General features: G+C 39.9%; 1 protein-coding gene across 1 annotated transcript in view; it reads right to left on the reverse strand.

Annotated features, from left to right (window-relative positions):
* Nucleotides 1-17,398, reverse strand: part of LOC124224863 (MAP/microtubule affinity-regulating kinase 3-like) — a 171,569-nt gene that overhangs the window by 31,224 nt on the left and 122,947 nt on the right. Inside the window, exon 4 of the mRNA XM_069138195.1 lies at nucleotides 12,205-12,371. Coding sequence (XP_068994296.1) covers nucleotides 12,205-12,371 — 167 coding nt within the window. The remainder of the gene's footprint in view (nucleotides 1-12,204; nucleotides 12,372-17,398) is intronic.

A 17,398-nucleotide genomic window follows, 5' to 3' on the forward strand; every position in this document is an offset into this window, starting at 1 on the left:
CCTCATGAGTGGAACCTCCCCTTATCATCCGCCACGGTGCCCTCTTTCCTGTTTTCCGCCACCATCCTTCACTCCTCAGGCACATCTCTTCATTCCATCTCCGCATTCAATTTTTCATCCCATACATACGCGTATATATATATATTATATACATATAAATACATATATATTTATTTTACACAGCCATACACGCACATGCGGACACGATTTCGCGATCGATCGGCGTATTGCCACACATGCTCGGGTCGATTCGCGTTTCAGAGTTTCGGAATATCGCGAAAGGGATTTCCCGAGATTCTAGGGATTTGAGTGGTTTTTCTTTATTATGCGCACAGGCACGCGAGAGCTGATAAGAGCAATACGACAATCGCCGGTGAACCATTACCCTTCGCAAAAACGCAATGCAAAACCATCGTGATATCGGACAATCTTGAATCGCGCGAATTTGACCTGAAAATTTGTCCCAGATCTTCTGGATTTTCTTATATTTCGACGACATGTCACCGAGGAAATATCACTGCGAATTTTTATTTTTTATCAAGTCAATTATCCGTGCAAAATGTTTTTTTTTTTCTACCCGAGTGTAATAATTGCATATTACTTAGCATGGGTTTGTAATAATATGCTGGGGTTGTGAAAATTTAGGTTTCCTTTTGCGACTTCCGACCATTTCGATTCACATATGTATAAATAGGTTTATGTATCTGTATATACTTATGTATATTTATACAGTCATGCTGACCTGGAATACAAGTGGCGAGGGTGGTGGAGGTCTCGCGTGTTAAGCAAGACAAACTTGACAGCGTGAATTTGTATCGAGCTTGTTGTTCCTTTTTCTTATTTCTTCTCGGTCTCACAAATCACTTAGCGTTATGAAAGTGGTCAGATTTATGAGATGTTCCACAATTTTTTTTTTTTTTTTTTTTTTTCAGTTTTTGTTTTCATTTCTACGTTTCTTTTCGCCTTTTTCACTTCCTACCCTGAAACGGATAGCGAAAACAACGCGGAAGCGCAGAGAACCGTTTAAACTGAGAATGAGTGAAATAATTAATTATCAGATGATGAAAAATCGAAAAATCTTGCAGGTTATCGACAGATCATCAAAGCTTATACTTGTCAAAGGCACACAGCTTACATTTCTAGTTTGTACGAGCGTTTACTTTTAACAGCGAGTGCAAATTGTTTGATAATAAAAATTTTTCAAAAATCGTCAAAATTCGAAAATCGCAAGCGAAAGACGAGCGGATTTGATTCCTGCAGCAGCAGTGAGAAGTTCATCGGCACGTGGAAGCGAGGTTGTTCAACTTCGAATGTAACTCTATCGGTGTTTCATACTCTGGTTCCATACCGTGTAGCCTTGGTCGAACACGAGGGAAGAATGATAACCGGGTGTTGCGTTTGTGATTCACGCGCGTGTATCGGTGACTTTATGGTACACGAATCGCGCCCGGCTGCTATATGTGTGGGTGCGGCTCTATATAACACTGCGATAACGCTCCACCTGCGGCAAAGGGTGCAGAGCTCACTGATTTATCGCCCGTTTCTAGGGCCGCACGGCTAATGAAGTAATGACACAGAGAATCGTGGCAACGCGAGCTATTCTGCATCGCCTCGTGCGTTATTCCGAGCCGCGTTTTATTTCGGATTGGGAAAAAAGAAAACTGGCATGCAGAATACTAAACTTATAGGTAGTGATGTTTTATTATACGAATCACTTTCATTGCTACTATCCGTGCATTTTTCTTTTTTGAACACTAGTTTTATTTTCAAGGAAATGCAAATTCTTCTTACATATATTTATATCCAAATGAGTTTTACATTTAAGCAAGAGCAACTTCTTAGAAAATTTCTTATCCAAATTTGATGAATACCAATTTTCATCGACGAATTACGATCGGCAAAGTGTAGACGTATTTTTGATTGCCAACGCCGCAGGATGAAAGTGCGGTCAAAGGTGTTTGAACCGGGAAATTTGAAAACGTTGCTCGTGAGCATCGGGCTGCAATTTCTATGTTCCCGGATCAGGGCTTCACGCTCAATTCACCGCAGCCTCGAATTCGGATTCGGGAGTTACGTGCGTTTCGTAATTACCAGTCGGGAGGCAAACGCTTCAAGAGAGGCAGTCAACCACGCGAATAATTACTAATCAAAGGTCAGGAGCTTGAGAAGCTCGCTGAGCGAAGGAAAAACTTTATTCGAGGCACGTTCCCACGCCCATCCGGTTCACACTCGGCTCGCAGTTTGCATACAATAATAGGGAAAACCTATCACCGCAACGATTCTGCAAGAATTACGCCGCCGTCGCGTTGACAATTTTCGGAATATATAAATCACGCGTAAAACCGCTCCGGAAATCGAGATTCGTTTGAATCCACGATCGCTTGATTTCCCCAAATCCGCCATATTGAATCAAAATCGTTGCGAGAGATCGCGTGTTAGGTAAGTTTTAACGGGTGGACGGGGACGAATTCTTCGTATAACTATTTTGGAACCTCGTCCTTTTTGATGTCATGTAGCGATTTCCGGTCGCTGTGCGATCGGTATAAAATACGTGATACAACAGAAGCGAAAAAAGCTGGTCCATCTGATGTCGGAAAAGTTTCGTCCCGAGGTAGTAAAAGAAGTTTACGATTTTCCATGCGAATCTTGCTGAAAGCGAGTCGAAGCTGCAGGCTGCAATATCAACAAGCTCGGCTTTTGACATCCCCGCGAAACGCGGATTGCTCCCTTGATAAAGAAAATACGCCCCTCGATCCGCGTGTTTTTCTTCAACGATTCGTCCTTGCAGAGACGGAGGATCAGGCGGCTGATTAATCCCTCGACTCGTTCCCTTCCCTTCTTACAGCCGGATTCGCGTTGCTTTCCGATCGGCGGGGGCGGCGCTTCTTTCATCTCTCTACGCGTCGCTTCGTCCCCCTGCAGCCTTAGCAATATTCTATTATCCCAGACGGGCGGGGTGAGAAAACTAATGACGTTGCGATGGCTCTTAATAACCGGGATTACCTCGTTAATCATCGTTATAAGTGGTGCGACAAACGTCGCGGTAATTCAGAGCCAGGAATACCGAGTTCGAAATTCGAAAGTGAGAATAACCGGTGTTAAGTTGTGTACGTTACAAGTTTATAACCTAGATGATGACTTACTCTCTGCAGGTAATAATCTTATCTTATGATTAGATAAATTCACCCCACATTTCTCATCTTACAGAGATGATCTGAGACTTAAGTTCACCTGCCGTTCATTTTCATCCCTTTTTACGATACATATCATAATGATAAACTGCTAATTACTAAAAAGTGTGAGGTGACATCATTTGAATTCAAGACTTTGCGAAAAGAAATTTGATAAAAAAGGCTTTTTACATTTTACTCGATCTGATCAAATCGTTTGTTGCCTGAAAAAAAATATGATTCGCTGTAAGAGAATCTTTTTTTAAATCAATAATTCTGTGTTTTCAGTGTATTGAGAATTTTCAGTTATTATCATTATCTTTTCGGTTGTCTGTAAACAAAAAAGAGAACAATCCTATCTTCAAAGAGATAGTTGCGTGAGAAACTATTTTCCATTTTATGCGTAGTTTATAAAATTTTCTATGCATAAATACTATATGCGAATAATTGAATCTTCATCTACATATAGATAACAATAATCATTATCTCGTAAAAGACTGAGAACAACCCGAATACAAAGTCTCCGCGTCTTTCCCTCTCAGAATCAGAATCAGCGAAGGAGGCGCGACTTCGACTTGCAGGCCAATTAATCGAGTGCCCGAGACTCGAGAGGAAGCGAACGACTCCGTTTATCCCGCAGGATTGCAGGGGTTCGGTCCTCTAATATCGCGAGTGCTGACGGGGCCGACATCCAGACCGAATGAAATAAGCAGCAGGGAAGAGTGGAAATGTCGCGGAAGGAATCGCATCGATCGGATGTCCGCAGGGCTGCAGTTTCGTATCTAATTGCGTTTGCCGAGTCTGGCTAAACGTCCCGCAAGTTCAATCCCATCACTTTCCTCTCCTTGCAGGATCGGGCAAAGGATCTTCCGCCACTTCCGGGGCGGAAAACAGGGGATGCATATCCTTAATTGATTCGGGGTATAAATCAAACGGCGAAGGACTTGGAAGGCGAGACTTTTTTCCCCTCTCGGTGTTCCATTCCGCCACTCAATACACCCTATCAGCGTTTTCCTGTTTTTCTTTATCTCTTTTCCTCGAACCCGGTAAGTTAGCGTTTCTGCACGAGGCGTTTTCAGGCCGGGCTCCACGAAACTCGGCAGCTCATGGAAACCCATGATCAAAAGACCGCAACACTCGACTTCCCAATAACGCTCACGTCCGTACAATTTCGCAACGCATTTCTCAGCCGAAAACTTATTCCTTCGGCATAATATACGTTTACCGAATTTCCAAACTCACCCTTTCTCTTCCTAAAAGCCCACCGGAAACTTACGACAGCGACGATCTATTTTTACCTTCAACGGAGTAATACGTCTCGCATTATATACACCGGGAGTTTTCTGTGAAACTCACCGCTCAACGCTACCAGATTGGTATACGAAACTACATTTTGTGTTGCTACTTATTCAAAGAGCTGCGAGTTTCGTAGAAAACTCTTGGTAGAATATATTTATTATACATGCGTTGAATGTTACGGTTGTTTAAATTCATTTCACCGCAGAATTTCTCAAAGTTCATTCATAATTCTCCGATAATCGTTTATAAAGCTTTGGCTTTACATCGTTTTAATTTTGTATAAAAGCTTTCTCCCTTCCGTACAAGCACGGCGAAAATCCCAGGAGACGTGCAGAATAACCTACTCACAAAAGAGAACTAGAGAGAGAGAGGGCGGGAGAGGCAAGAAGACAAAAAAAAAAAAAGAAGAAAAATCGCAAATAAAATTATGAATTTAAAACTAGGGAGAAAGTTGCAGGTCGTTTGAAAACTTTGCAATTCGTTCATTTTTCTCCCGATTATTTACAGTTCCCGAAATTCCTCGACAAAATATTTTTCAGCCTTGGATTCGAGGCTGCGCACTTGGAAAACATCCACTCTGTCATAGCTGTGCTGGAATTTTAACCTCGGGCGTCGAATTAGGCGACGAAATAAAAATATGGGGAATTTATTTTCCCCCAGATACTCGAGGGCTGATTTTCATCAAGTGGCACCTTTTCTCACAGTATATGCAGTTCATGGTTTTTCGATCAATCAATCAATCAATCCCACAGTCCAAAGTCACACGAACAGTGTCGTAATAAATGTAGAAGCGATGTTTTCTCCAGCGTGATTTGCGTAAACTCCTCCTACGTTGAGGAAAATTCCGTTTACATCTGCGCACGCAGGGTTGCCGAATTCGCGATTTCAGGCGCAGCTGCGGTTATTACGTACATGTAATACCCCCACTACGCCTTTGTAGGATCGAGAGTTTGCATTGTCCTCTTCGTCATTTGACGGTCCTCTTCGAGCACGTGTTGATTGCTCACGTGACACACATCCCATGAATTGAAAATTTCCGAAACACATTTGCGGTCACGTGGCTTTTGCACCCGTGCGCATTCGTGATGTAAAACGACCGCAGCGCGTTAATAATATTACTTTTCAGCGTATGCGTCACGCTGTCGATTTATTTTATAGTCTGGCAAATTCTTTACGACCCTTCCGCGTACGAGACATCGCTTTTCTTGTAGAAGTGCGACCAAACATTACTGACGTGGTTTTGTTTTTGAGGATATACATTCTCAACCAAAAGTGAGTCTCGTCGACAATATTGAATGGTTTATGATACGATGAAAATTCGAAAATATTAACCACGATAAAGACGATTAAATAATTTATCAGGAATTTTTTTAAACAAAACGTTGTTTAACAAATTTTCAGGAAATCATTTTTCTGATATCGTTTATAACAAGGTGATCACAGTTGAAATCTAGTGTTTCAATATTTTTATTTTAACCACGGGCACTTGTTTAATTACATGTTGGTTGATAAGTTCCACCGGCACTTTTTTTTTACCAGCAAAATTTTTGACCAAATCGTTCTTCCTGAAGATATTCTTATGAGGATGCTACAGTCAGCCCTCAGAATCCGCGCTTAATGTCACTTATTTCGAATATTATCAAAGTCGGCGAACCACTGATGCGAAAATAAATTGCAATTGAATGACTACTTGTTGTAGGAATACGTTTTCTGGTCCAATTGTCGCATGAATGAACCAAGTTTTGGAATATCTTTCTTCGGCTTTGCATTTAGAATCGCGACGACGAGGGCATTTTCACGTCTGCAATGCTGCGTAGTCTTTGATAAAAGTAAAAAAAGTGAATTTTACTCGGTCGGTAAGGACTGACTGTAGCATCTTCTTAAGTCCGTAGACATCGGGGCCTGCACGATTTCGTCGTGGAGTGTTAGTAACGCCTTGAGAACAGCGAGGGTAAATCTTCATCGACGTCTGGCAGAGAAAGAAAGGGGGACGAGTACGTACGTATGCACAGAAGAAGTCCGGGGAGAAAAATAAAAGGAGAATTTCGTCTAACAAGCTGTTATTCGCAAGGGTTGCAGTGAAGTGTCGAAGGAAAGGAACGAGCGAGGAAAGGCGAAGAGAGAAAGAAAAGGGGCTGATTTCACGAGGCTCGGGAAATCCCTGAAGAAGGAAACAATTAGATGGCAACTCATAACGCGGATTGGTGCCAGAGGTCGTGTTCTTAAATTTTATCCTCACCTTGTACGACGGTAAAATGATGATAAGGCGACAGAGTTTTATGTTTTTCGGTGAGGTAGTATCGCTACATGTTTACAGCGTCGTTTTGACCGAGGTAACATAAGCTCTAAACCAATTTTAGCTGTTCCGAAGTAAAAAAAAAAAAAGAAAAAACTGTGATCATTATTTTTAAAGCATTATTAATAGTTTCACAATCATGGACGGTTTTTTTCTAAGTCAACTTTATAAAATATTCTATTATATTTGGTACTCGCAACTTTTCACCCCGTGAGAATAAATTTTGTTCGGTCACAGTTCAGCAATCAATTTATCCCGTGGACGAGTTTTGATTAGTTTTTACCATAGATTGAAAAATCGGTTCATCGAACGTTTTATTATTTGCTCCTTCTGGTTTTTGACGAGCGAGGTTATGTCACGCGGAAAATGAACGTGAAAATATATAACACCCAATCCAAAAACATTGAGTTTTATAAAATTCACCAAATGAAATTTTGTTTTTTCCATTGTGTAGTTCAAACAACACAAGAACTATACGACCGACGGAATCTAAAGCTCATTGTCAGTCAAAGGGTAGAAGTAAGAGAAATATCTCATACGGTTTCTACTGAAAAAGTGTCCGCCAAAAACCGAGATGAGTGTTAAAATCTGATTGATGCATTCCGGAACTTTTGCTACAGCAACGCCATCTTAATTTTCCCCTACTTTACGGACAATTTTCATACACGGAGATAGTCCTCCTCGCCTCTACCCTTCACACTCCAGACATCATCGGTATATTTTTGTTATCGATATTGTTAATCGAATAACTCAAAAACTACTGTAGCAATCATATCGAAAATCTGATCATTTTCAAGTTGCGAAAAGCCCCATCTATTTAGACCAAAACCATAAAAATCCGTTTCATTAATTCTTCAGATGTCATCTGAAAAAAATTTATCACACACACCAAGAAAATCATCAAAAAATCGTCATAGGTGATTCTTTAGACCTTGAAACGTCGACATCCGGTAAAAGCTCAACGTTTCATTTTTCGGTTGATTATAACAACTACTTCCCTTATTCTTTTTCTTCTTGGCGGGGGAGGGGGGGGGGGGGGGGGGGGACGATATCGGGCACCCCTGAGTTAATTGCCGTTAAACGAACCCCGCTCCTAGTCCTCCCTCCTAGTGTTCCCTCTTCAGCTTGTTCGCGGGAGCCGATTACGGTTAACCGGGCGTTTCATAGCTCGCGGAATCCGCAAAAGAACCGCGCTAGTTATCGGGGAACTGATTGTGAGCCGGGACGGGTCAGGCAGGCATTAGCGGGATTGCGCTAATCAGGCCACTGCGAGACTTCCTGCGCGCCCGAATGAAATTTCACCACCTCATTTAATCCCGACCCGGCCCCGCAAGCTCGATCGCCCATTTTCACCGTTGAATATCTTCTGAAGTGGTTTAACCACCGTGGGCTTCGGTCATTACATCAGAATCGATTGGTCCACGTACTTCTTAGTTTTCTTACTTTTCTCACAATTTCGACAAACATTTTCGACATTCGCCGAGTAGATTTTTGTAGATATCGTACTTGTAATATTTAAAGTCGTGCATCTGAGTATCAAGTTTTGTTTATCTTCATTGAATGGAGATACTCATTTCTCAGATTTTTCAATGACCAAATGAATTTTACGACACCAAAGGCAAACACTAATGGGGATTAAAAAATTCCGAGATAACAGTGGTGACCGTTATGGAATTTTGAAGTTGATTTAGAAAGATGAAAAATATGAAAGTGAAAATGCAAAAACCCAAAGTATAAAATTCCCTGCCGATTCTATTTTATATTTGGCTTTCGATTTAAGCTTTAAATTACTGTATTTCAAGTCTTTGCTTCTCTATGGATCCGATATTGTGTGACCATTCCACTTTTCAAACTCCAAGAAAAAACACAACAAACGAAAAAATCAAGTGTTCAGAAAATCTGAAAAACATAAGAACCAAATTGGTTTTTACGCACTGCGACAACCTGTCCGAATCCATTATTTTACATGAACATGATACGTTTTGAAAATAAATCTGATCTACATGCGGAACAAATACGATAAATCATTACTAAATTAGATACAAGGATCGAAAAAATGATAAAAAAAATATCTGGCATTGAAAGCTCACGAGGTAAAATTTCAGGTTCACGGAAATGGGTAACGAAGAAAATGAAACAACGTTTCCTTCGCGAAAAGAAGATTTCCAGAGGCGAAGATCCAAGCGTTCTGGTTCCCAACCAAAGATAATTCCTCTATCCCTCCCGTTTTCTCTTCTCGCCAAAGACGAAAGCTGTAAGACAGAAGCGAAGGGAGGATCGAGAGGAATTGGGTGTATTTCTTTTTTTTCTTCTTTCTTTCCTCCTTCCGGGTGCAGAAAGGCCGGGAAGATCGGCGAACCGGTGGATCAATTACCCGGTAAGGATCAGAGGCCTTTCATTCCCATCCTGCATCCCGCAGGACCTTCCCCCCTTATCTCCTGCATCTCTCGCCCTCGCCCCTGCGGCACAAAGAATGCGTAATCACGTAAGCTATCGCTCGTCTTGGGCACGCGCTTAGGCGAGCGGACGAAATAGAAGAATATCTAAGCCAGCCGGTGCTTTCATGTCCTTATTCTCTCCCCCCACTTCTGCAAGCCCTCCGCGGACTAATCTGGATCAGCTGAAATGAGGTAACGCGGGTAGAAAATTGTCGGCTCGAGCTTTTCGCCCACTCCTATAATTCGCGTCTCTGTACCTGCAGGTTTGCGGTTTCTTTGCAAATTTCGATCTTCTTAAAAAGGACGCATCTCCATGATGGGGTGTCGTCTCGGTTCCTCGAATTCCTTTCAGGGATTTCTCTCGTCGTCACGGTGATGATGTTCGATCGGTTTTCTCAAGTTCCACGTGCGGCGTACGAGTATGATTGAAATAAAACACACTCCGAGGATACTAGCTTCCAATGGTTGGACTGTAATAAGGTAATTCCCGCGAATTTGAATGTGCGAATTTCAGAAAGAACGGAGCTTTTATGACTCGAATCGAACGGCTCCTGAAATTATGCTTCCATGTCACAACAGCAGGCGGGCGATATACTCGATTCCGATTTCAACTCGGCACAGAATCGGGTTTCGCATTTCGAACATTTTTACGACTTCGCGAGAGCCAAGCTCTCCGGAGTCTTGATCCTGTACTTTTCCTCGTCTCGGAGAAATACTCATCCTGCAGTATACATTTTCCATCGAATATTGCACGATTTTTATCTCGGCTGGGGTGGTTTTATTCTCAAATCGTCGAATTGAAACGAGTATCGTATAATATATGCACGCGTCTGAGTTCCAGTTTGCTATTTGGAAAATTCCTCTCAATATCGAAGGAGCTGCGGAATGATGAATCAGAGTTTGCCGCTTCTGAGGGGGATAAAATATACACGTTCATATATCGTGACAGAATTATTACGAAATTCCTTACGCGCAGATCATTTGTTCACAAAATTGTCGCTTTCAAAAAAGTAAGAAAAAAAAGAAAGAAAAAAGTGCCACCCTCCTCAAATTCAAAGCACGTTTTGTCACTTCGGTACTCATTTTTTCATCAATACGTTCCTCCGAATAGTACAAATTGTACACTCTACCAGTCAATGAAAATTTCAACCACTTTTGCATAAATTTATACACGTCGAAAATTATACAATAAATTGTTTGACAATGTTGGACAATTATTTCCTCAATTCGACTTACAGATATAACTTAGCTAGCTCAATGACGCGTTAATATCGCGTCGTGATATCGCTCAGAGATTTCGGTAGTCGCGAGGGTGAGAAAAGCTGCCCAATTTAAAGGCGAGCCGGTAGAATTTCGACGAAGTGATCTATCAACTTGAGGGAAAATTGAGAATTTGCAGTTTTGACAAAAACAAACTGCCTAGCGAACATTTATAATAATATTATACTATACACACATATACATATATGTAGGGCATCAGCAGATGCCGGATAATATTGCTTATATGTGTATGTATATATATATATGCATATATGTGCCCGATATTCTCGGCTGTTTTATATTCGCCAATTTTCCACCCCGTCGTCAAAGTTCTCTCCCTTTTTTCTCGTCTTCTTCCGGCGCTGGCGTCACGTGTTCCTCCTTATTACGTGTCACTCTACAAACCCTACACCGAAGAATTTCGAGGGTGTCACTCCCGCTGCACTGCAGTACTTATATACCCTCCCTTTTCCATACACCCTGCGAAAACTATTCCCAGAATCCGAAAGGATACCTTCGCCCGTCTTATTGCCTGTGCGAGAAATCTGAAGCTTATGAATCGGACGATTTGTACGACACGAAAATGTTGCTTAACGTATACTCGAAGCTTTTGGGAGAACGGGGCGGGGCTGAAGTTACGAATTTGAAAAGTTCCCGAAACGCGCAATTCCGAATTATTTGGTGGCGAAAGTCGAAGTAAAGCAATCGAACTTTGAAGAAACAACGAAGTTTCGAACGGTCGGAAACCAGACGGCGCTAAGTTCCGAAATACAAGATTTCGAAAATTCATGTTACGATGGAGCAAAGTTCCGAGAAGTAAAGTTATGATAGAGCGAAATTTGGAAAAATCAAGTTTCGACATAGTAAAATTCCGAAAATTTAAATATACTCGCACAGCGTAGTTTACTCAACGAGTTGTTGCAAAAAATCAGCAAAAACCGAAAATCAGAATGACCAGGATTCCGAACGTAAAAATATCGAAAATCCAAAACAAAAAAAGATCAAAGTGGTGAAATTTCAGAAATTCCAGAAATTCACAGAATTGACAATCTTTAATCATTCGGAATTTCGCTGTTTCAGGTCTTTAAATTTTTTCATTTTTGCCTTTTCGGAATTTTGCACTTTCGGAACTTTGATCGTCGGGTTTTGGACCATTCGAAACTTTGATACCTCGTCAAGGTTTGATCTCTTTACTTTGAGTCTCGCCAGCAAAAATTTCGAAATTTGGTGCTTTCGGAAATTTTCAAATTTGCAATTTCAACCCCGCCCCAAGAAAACCCAGCTCCCAGTTTATCTACCCCCTTTCTTATCACATATACTTATACGGTTACTTCGCACCTCGTTGCATACTCATTGGACTGTTTCAGATTTCGACAATACTTACCATTACTTCTGGAACATGAGGTCTGTACGTTATCGTACGGTGTATTACAGTAAGATACTCAATACACGATTACCTCCATGAAAAACCTTATTTCTAAAAGACCAAAAAAAAAAAAATACCCTGCAAAAAACTGGAATTAGTACGGTTTTTGACTTTGGAGACATCTCGGCTTAGACTTGAGCTAAAAATCCTGTCACACTTATCAATTAGCCATTGTTTTTTATCGAAACAAAAAACTTTCTCTGGCAAAATACATCGATAAAAAATCAAATAGAAGAAATCGTTATCCCAGTTGAAGACAGTTTTATAAACGAATGCGACAATCGGCGACTCAGCCGGAAATCAAACAGCACTCACCTATGGACGATTCCTCTGGAATGCATGTGTTCCAGGGCCGAGACGAGCTGCCGTCCGTAACCCTTTGCCGTTTTCTCATCGAGGCGACACAGGGGCTGGTTTTTTATGTGAGTCGAGAGATCGCCACCCGTTGCCAACTCTATCACCAAGTAGTACACCGACCCGCACTGAAACATTTGCTGAATTGTTAAATAGCCGTGGATCGTCATTCGTTAATCAACGAAGAAAAGTCGACCGACCTCGCAATTTTTAATTTGTTTCAGAATTTATTTCAAATGATGGCATTTTTAAAATTTTACATTTTTCATGCGAATCGTACTTCACCTATCAACAATATTAAAATATTCTTAACGTTTTGATATCCTTATATTATAGAAAAGTATAAAAATTTCCACTTCTTGAACCCTTTTAGCAATTTAATGATATGTACTCAATTTAAAAAAATCGGTATGTCGATCGTTTTGAATGTATTGAGAAAAGATTCTGAATGATTTACGACTTCGTAAAGAACAATATACTGACAAGATTATAAAAAGAAAAGTTGGTGAGATTGATTTTCAGAAACTTGTTCAGCAACACGATAAAAAATTGAGATGAAATAATTGAACCTTATATCTGGTCTCAACATGATTAATATAGATTTACAAATGTTTGAGATTTTTTTTTAGAATCTCGAGAACGCTAGAACACTGATTTGTTAAAATAAAGCAATTAATGTAGGAGTTATAAAAAAAAGAAGAAAATATTTCTGCAACGTTTCGAGATTTTTTGCGAAACGGTTAAAGTATAAAAATGTAAAAATATTCGCGACGCGTAAATGATCAAAATGTAGAATAAAAAAAATCAACATTCTTACAATCCGAGCCTGGGGTAAAAATTTCTATATGTACACACACACATATATATATATATACTTTGGAGTTTTCCATCGCTGCAGTATCGAAATTACCGCCGCAGTGAATAACGGAGGATAAAAAAAAAGGAAACTACCAGAGGGTGAGAATGATCGGACATTCGATCTGCGAAATAAAATAAACAATCGAATATCGACGAAGATAAACAAAAAGCGGAACGGAGGGGGATAACGTGTAAAATTGACGCAGGGCCGCAGTAAACGTTATACGGAGAGCGTGAAAAATCTTCGATATTAAAGACGTCACGTGACACTTTTACTGCGCCCTGCAAAGTAACAATGTCGCCCCCCCCCCCCCCCCCCCCCACCTCATCCCGCCAAGTAGTTACTCGGTATATGACCGAGGGCGCGAAAATCGCTCCGCAGGAAAGAGAAGCGCGGATATACCTTTGATATGTGTTTCGCGATATATTCATGCAGGCACAGATGCTCCCTGCAAGCATCTCCTTTTTCTTCCACTACTCCCCCTTTCCACCCTTCGACGCCGACTCGCACCGATGTCTTATATCGCGGTAAAATGAGACGTGGTATAATAACTATAAACGATATACCTTTACGCGATAATGTAACGCCTTATACTTACGGCCACGATGGTTTTTAATACTTTAAGTTACACCGACTCCCAGCAATACTTCCTCGGTTTTTTTAAAATATTTATCATAACAGTGCGGCCTTTATCGTTCGGACAATCTTTTTTTATTCACCTCCCATCATTATTATTATTATTTTTTTTTTTCTACCAACAGACTTTGTTAAGAGATTGAAAATATTCGCGAGAAAATGGTGTGAAAAGTTTCTTTTCTATTTGTAATTTCGTATCTGGTGACTATATCGTTATAATCCTTGACTCATGTACGAAGATTACAATTACGTTGAATTGAAAATTTTTTCTCAAGCGTAGAGTTTTTTTTTTTTTTTTTCTCTTTTATAACGGAATTTGATAATTTTTCAAATTCAAAATACTTGCGACAGCTTCTGAATTCGGACTTGATGCAACGGGCGGAGAAGATTTCATAAAAATTTCATACCTTTTTTTTTTTCTTTCTATACGTGATTTGGAAAATCCTGCAGTGGGGTTAATTCGACAGGTTGAAAAGCAGAAAACGTTGGAACGAGATCGCCTGCGTCATGCAGCGAGGGTGCAAGGCGAGTGAATTATATACATATATCGACTCGAGAGGTATGACGTGGCAGAATTTTTTCACCCCCTCTCTGCAAACGTTGAGTGAATATTACGTGAGGCGCACGCGATTGCAGGTGAGCTGCAGGTGGAGGTTACAGGTATTCGGCACGGCAGGTTGCACGCCATGGCGCCTTACATAATCGGGGAGAATTAGTCGTGAGCGTGAACTTACAACTGTAACACTACGCTCGTAATAATAACATAATAAGGTAATTAAAAAGAATTAAGATACAGAATTAGATGTATAATTGTTATTAGCTAATCGTAACTTGATCATTGCCGGTAAGTACATATATATATATATATGTATATATATATATATATATATATATATATATATATGCATGTATGTATGTGCGTATGTAATATTATTCTTACAAGGCGCGTGATGTGATTACACGCGTTTTGATGTACAAAGTGAATAAATAATGCCGGATATACTCCGATTAATTGCTCATTACAATCTTTATCCACACCCATACGTAGATATATGCACGTAAATACAGGAGGAATGATATTACATGCTACACGGGTGTAATTTATTAATTAACCGGCGTGAAACAGAAGACAATCACGTAAGTGTTTCTTTCGCACGTAGACATTACGTTATATGTATCTATGTAGGTACACCTTTGTATCTTCTACACTCCGTCACGCGATCCCCGCTGTAATAATGGTTTAATAGTAGGTACCTTGTGCACAAATTGCTCGTGGGTAAAAGTTTCAGCGCATTGAGAGGAACTTGAGGGGAAAATGTTTTGGACAGAATTTTGAGGAGGTAAAGTGTAATTATTATTATTATTTGTTTTTTGTTCGAGTTGAGTCGATTTTTTTTTCCGAAAACATTGTTCGGGATTGTTATGGAAACCGTTGCATAAAATAAAATCGGTAAAACTTCTCAAATTGATTGGAATAAATACTTGTTGATTCGTATTTTTGTGTAATTAATTATTTGTACCGCTGCATCGAGCAAAATTGATCGTGTGATTTTTTGATTCTACAAAATAAATCACTTTCATTTGACACAAGCGAGGAAAAAAAAAACAAAAAACTTTTATTAGGATCAGAGAAATTATTCGTTACTTCAACGGAATCGAAAATAATTATGTCTAGTGGAATTAGAAAGTATTGCACTGATTTTATATATTCCATTATAGAGGTAGAATTATCTTCTAAATTTCACATAAATATTTATTTAATTATTAAAAAATTCTAAAGTGTAACGAGAAATTTTCATTCTGTCGAACAAAGTTCCTTCGCTTCATACAAAACTTAAATGATTAATCAATCAGTGCTTTGACAACTGTGAAAATAAATGTAATCTGACTCAGTCGGTAAAGACGGACTGTAGCATCCTCTTAACAGTCTGGAACATCCAAGGAAGCACGCAATAAACTTTGTAAAATTGAGTAAAGATCGCATAAGATATGCGATAATTTATTAAATCTATACCAAAGAAGCAGCTGGCTGGAAACGAATGCCGGGAAAGTTTGACGCAAATCAACTTCGCCACTTTGCGAGAAAGGAGGCGCATCATTCACACAGCGTGAATATACCTGCCTACATGCCTGCCGGAGAATTTCCCCCAGAGACATGCAGACTCTGCAAACAACAGCGAAACGCGTCACTTTATCCCTTCTGTTTCCTTGTTTTTCCGACCGACAGCTGGCAATGCCGTCCGAAATACCTGCCGCAAGTTGCCGGCGATCGGGGGATCGATCGATCGATCGGTAGATCCGTCGATCCCTCGATCCTCTCGGGAGCCGGTTTCCCCTCGAATTGAATCGCCAGGCGGTTATCGCCTCCCGTGACGTACGCATCGATCCGCAGGTTCGTCCCTTCCGTCGGTCTCCAAGCCTCTGAACTGAATCATGCAGAAGCTCCGCGGCATTCAACAGGGTTGAAACGATTTTCCCGAGGAAAACGTTTGCCGCTCAATCAATATTCCGTTGGCGATATAAGTCGTATTCACCCTAAGTCCAGAGACTGTCATTTTTCAGCTCGATTCGACGATCCATCATCAAACTCGCCGCTTGACAGGCAGACTCGATTATTATAATTACCCTTCACACCTTTTCGATCTGCATTAATCATTGTACAAAATGGTAAACTCGGTTAAACGGACAAACTTTACTCGTTCGTTTATCGGATACTTTTTTTTTTTACATCATCATTTTCGCGGTTATATAAATACGTAATATGTAATTATTTTTTTATCCCGTAGGTTGATGAGAAGAATGTTATGGTATAGTAGTTTGATTCCACTGGCGCAAACTATTATGTAAGCTTTTACGTTTTTTATGAAATCACATTTTTAACAATTTGTGGATTGGGCTTATTGTTAAATCAAGATTGATGGTAAATTTGTTATACACTAGTTGAGAAAGTAGCCGGCGGTTGCGATTAATTTTTCTTATTCTTGATTTGTCACACAAAACTGGTACTGCAATTCAATTTCTTTTACTTCGAATTAACAGAAACTGTCACGAAAATCTCGGAAAAAGGGTCGAATCAAAGATGTTGAAATTTAAGTTCATTGAAAATTAAAATGATTTTCCAAAACTGTTTCGATTCTATAATTACTAAAATTCTTTTTTCAAAACAATGTTGTCAACTCTTGGTAAATATGCGTTTGGTATTTTGGTACAAAACGAAATAAAAAATATGACCAACGTCCTTACAATTTTTTACCACAGTAAAATTATTCTCACGAATTATCAACATTTCGGACAGGTTGTAGAATAATATACTCAAAGATGTTTCTGGATTTCAATGTAGAAATGAATTTTGATTGACGTCGGTTCTGAATATTGAAAGCAATTGGCTTGGGTGTTAAACGATAATATACGAGTATGAATCAAAAGGTGTTTCTAAGTCGGTTTTATGCCTTCGAATGTTCGAATGTGTAAATTTTCCCAAAATAAACAGAAGAATTAACAACGAGGGAATCATGTGTCTTTTCTTTGGAGGTTCGTTGTATTTTTTCAGCCTGGATCAAATTACTTTCTGTAATTCATTTTTCATTGTCTTACTACGGAAAATTGACGTAGGCTGTTAAGTATTTTTACATCGATAAAAAAAGGCAATAGTTTTGCAGT

The sequence above is a fragment of the Neodiprion pinetum genome, chromosome 1 (assembly GCF_021155775.2).
Source record: "Neodiprion pinetum isolate iyNeoPine1 chromosome 1, iyNeoPine1.2, whole genome shotgun sequence".
NCBI classification, from domain to species: domain Eukaryota; kingdom Metazoa; phylum Arthropoda; class Insecta; order Hymenoptera; family Diprionidae; genus Neodiprion; species Neodiprion pinetum.